Raw genomic sequence first — 1,751 nt, 5'->3', positions numbered from 1 at the left:
GCAGGCAGAGGCCAGGCCGGGTTAGCGGAGGTGAGACCACGCCACAACTCCACGCGGGATCCCGGACGCCTGGAACCTTAATCCTCAACCGCTGAGTCCTCAAGTTCCACTCCTGGAGCTGAGGGAGATGTTTGTGCAAGTCCCGCCTAGGTATCCAGTGGAGATCTGAGGAGAACACCTCCGGGGAAACCGGGGGCGGCAGGGGCGAGGGCGCTCGTGCCCGGCGCGTGCGCGCGGCGCCCAGGGAGGCGGCCTGGAAGCGGGGGAGCGCGCGCCCTTCACGTGACCCGGCCCGCGGGCGGCGACGCACACGACGCGCCTCTCACGTGGTCTGTCTCCAGCCCCGTCGCCGGCGGAGGCGGGCGCGGGCGCGTCCCTGTGGCCAGTCACCCGGAGGAGTTGGTCGCACAATTATGAAAGACTCGGTTTCTGCTGCTAGCGCCGGAGCTGAGTTAGTTCTGAGAAGGTTTCCCTGGGCTGTCCTTGTCCGGCGGCCCCTGCTGCCGCCTCCGGAGACGCTTCCCGATAGATGGCTACAGGCCGCGGAGGAGGAGGAGGTGGAGTTGCTGCCCTTCCGGAGTCCGCCCCGTGAGGAGAATGGTACTGGACCCACGCAGGCCCGGGCGGGGAGTGGTTCTGGGGGTTGCAGGTGGGGACGGGCAGTACCTGGCTGGCAAGTGGTGGGGGGAGCCACGTTTTAGGGGGCGAAGGACCCCCGCGACTTGCCTTCAGGCTTCCGGATTTGCCCTGGCGGGACGGGTGTGCAGTTCGCTCACGAATGCGGGGTGGTAGCAGGTAGCGAATCTGGCGCGACCGCTTGTCGCGGGAATCCCCTGATCCGAGACTTGGCTCCAGGAGGGCCTCTCGAGGCGGCAGAGGCGCGAGCCGGGGACTGGCTGGCCGGCCGGAGCCGGGCTGAGCTGAGCGGCCGCAGCGCGCCAGCCGCGGCGCGCAGTCTTCAATCTCCGCATCTCCTGGGAGCGCGGTCCTCCTGGCGCCAGTGCTGGCAGATAAGGGAGCCAAATGCTCTCTGCTCAAGTTCAACATGGAAAAAAAGAGGGAGGGCTGAAGGGGTACAAAAAAGGGGCAGAGGACACGGATTCGGAGCTGTGCCTTGTTTGCTGCGCAGCGGATACTCTACAGGTACATTTTCTTTTTGGAGCCGAAGGGGAAGGATTTGACAATATTGACGGTAGATCTGGTTTGGAGTAGCAAGAATTAAGGATGAGGAGGGGGCGCTGCTGTGGGGAGCAAGGCGATGTACTGTCGAGATTTATTGAAACTACTTCATCCGTTGCCCCAGAGAAGGGTTGGTCGTGTTTTAAACCGAAAGGTGGAATGGTGAGAGGGAGGCGGCGCATTGCAGCTTTTGATAGAGTTTTTCTGTAAAGGCCAGGAACCAAATTTGAAGATTGTTTTTGTTTTTTGTTTTTTGTTTTTTGTTTTTTTACATAAAAAGTTATTTAGATCAAGGACTTCAAGAGCAGGGTAGTTATTTCTGGTCAGTACTTGCATTTGATAGACTTTATGCAAGCAACTCTCCCTCTACTGGAGGCTGGCAGGTTTACTTTTCTCTAGAAGCTAATTCAAGTGCCATACAAAACTGAAATAAGAGTTTTTCTTTTACGACAAATGTAGTTATACTTTGAATAAATAGTGAATCTTCCACTATTTTCACCTTCTGTGGCAATGTAAAGTCAATAAACACTTCATTTTATCATTTTTATAATTTTTAAACAAGAGTTTAAGTC

General features: G+C 56.7%; 1 protein-coding gene across 2 annotated transcripts in view; it reads left to right on the top strand.

Moving 5' to 3' along the window:
* The first annotated feature begins 300 nt into the window (after window positions 1-300).
* Window positions 301-1,751, top strand: part of LOC105814519 (transient receptor potential cation channel subfamily M member 7) — a 91,042-nt gene continuing 89,591 nt past the window's right edge. For both annotated transcript variants that reach the window (XM_012649524.1, XM_012649525.1), the window contains exon 1: window positions 301-600. In XM_012649524.1, the coding sequence (XP_012504978.1) occupies window positions 598-600 (3 nt within the window). In that variant the 5' untranslated portion in view covers window positions 301-597. The remainder of the gene's footprint in view (window positions 601-1,751) is intronic.

Source organism: Propithecus coquereli, unplaced genomic scaffold (genome assembly GCF_000956105.1).
Source record: "Propithecus coquereli isolate 6110/MARCELLA unplaced genomic scaffold, Pcoq_1.0 Scaffold3, whole genome shotgun sequence".
Lineage (NCBI taxonomy): Eukaryota > Metazoa > Chordata > Mammalia > Primates > Indriidae > Propithecus > Propithecus coquereli.
The sequence above is the reverse complement of the archived record's forward strand: the minus strand, read 5'-3'. Positions and strand labels throughout refer to the sequence as shown.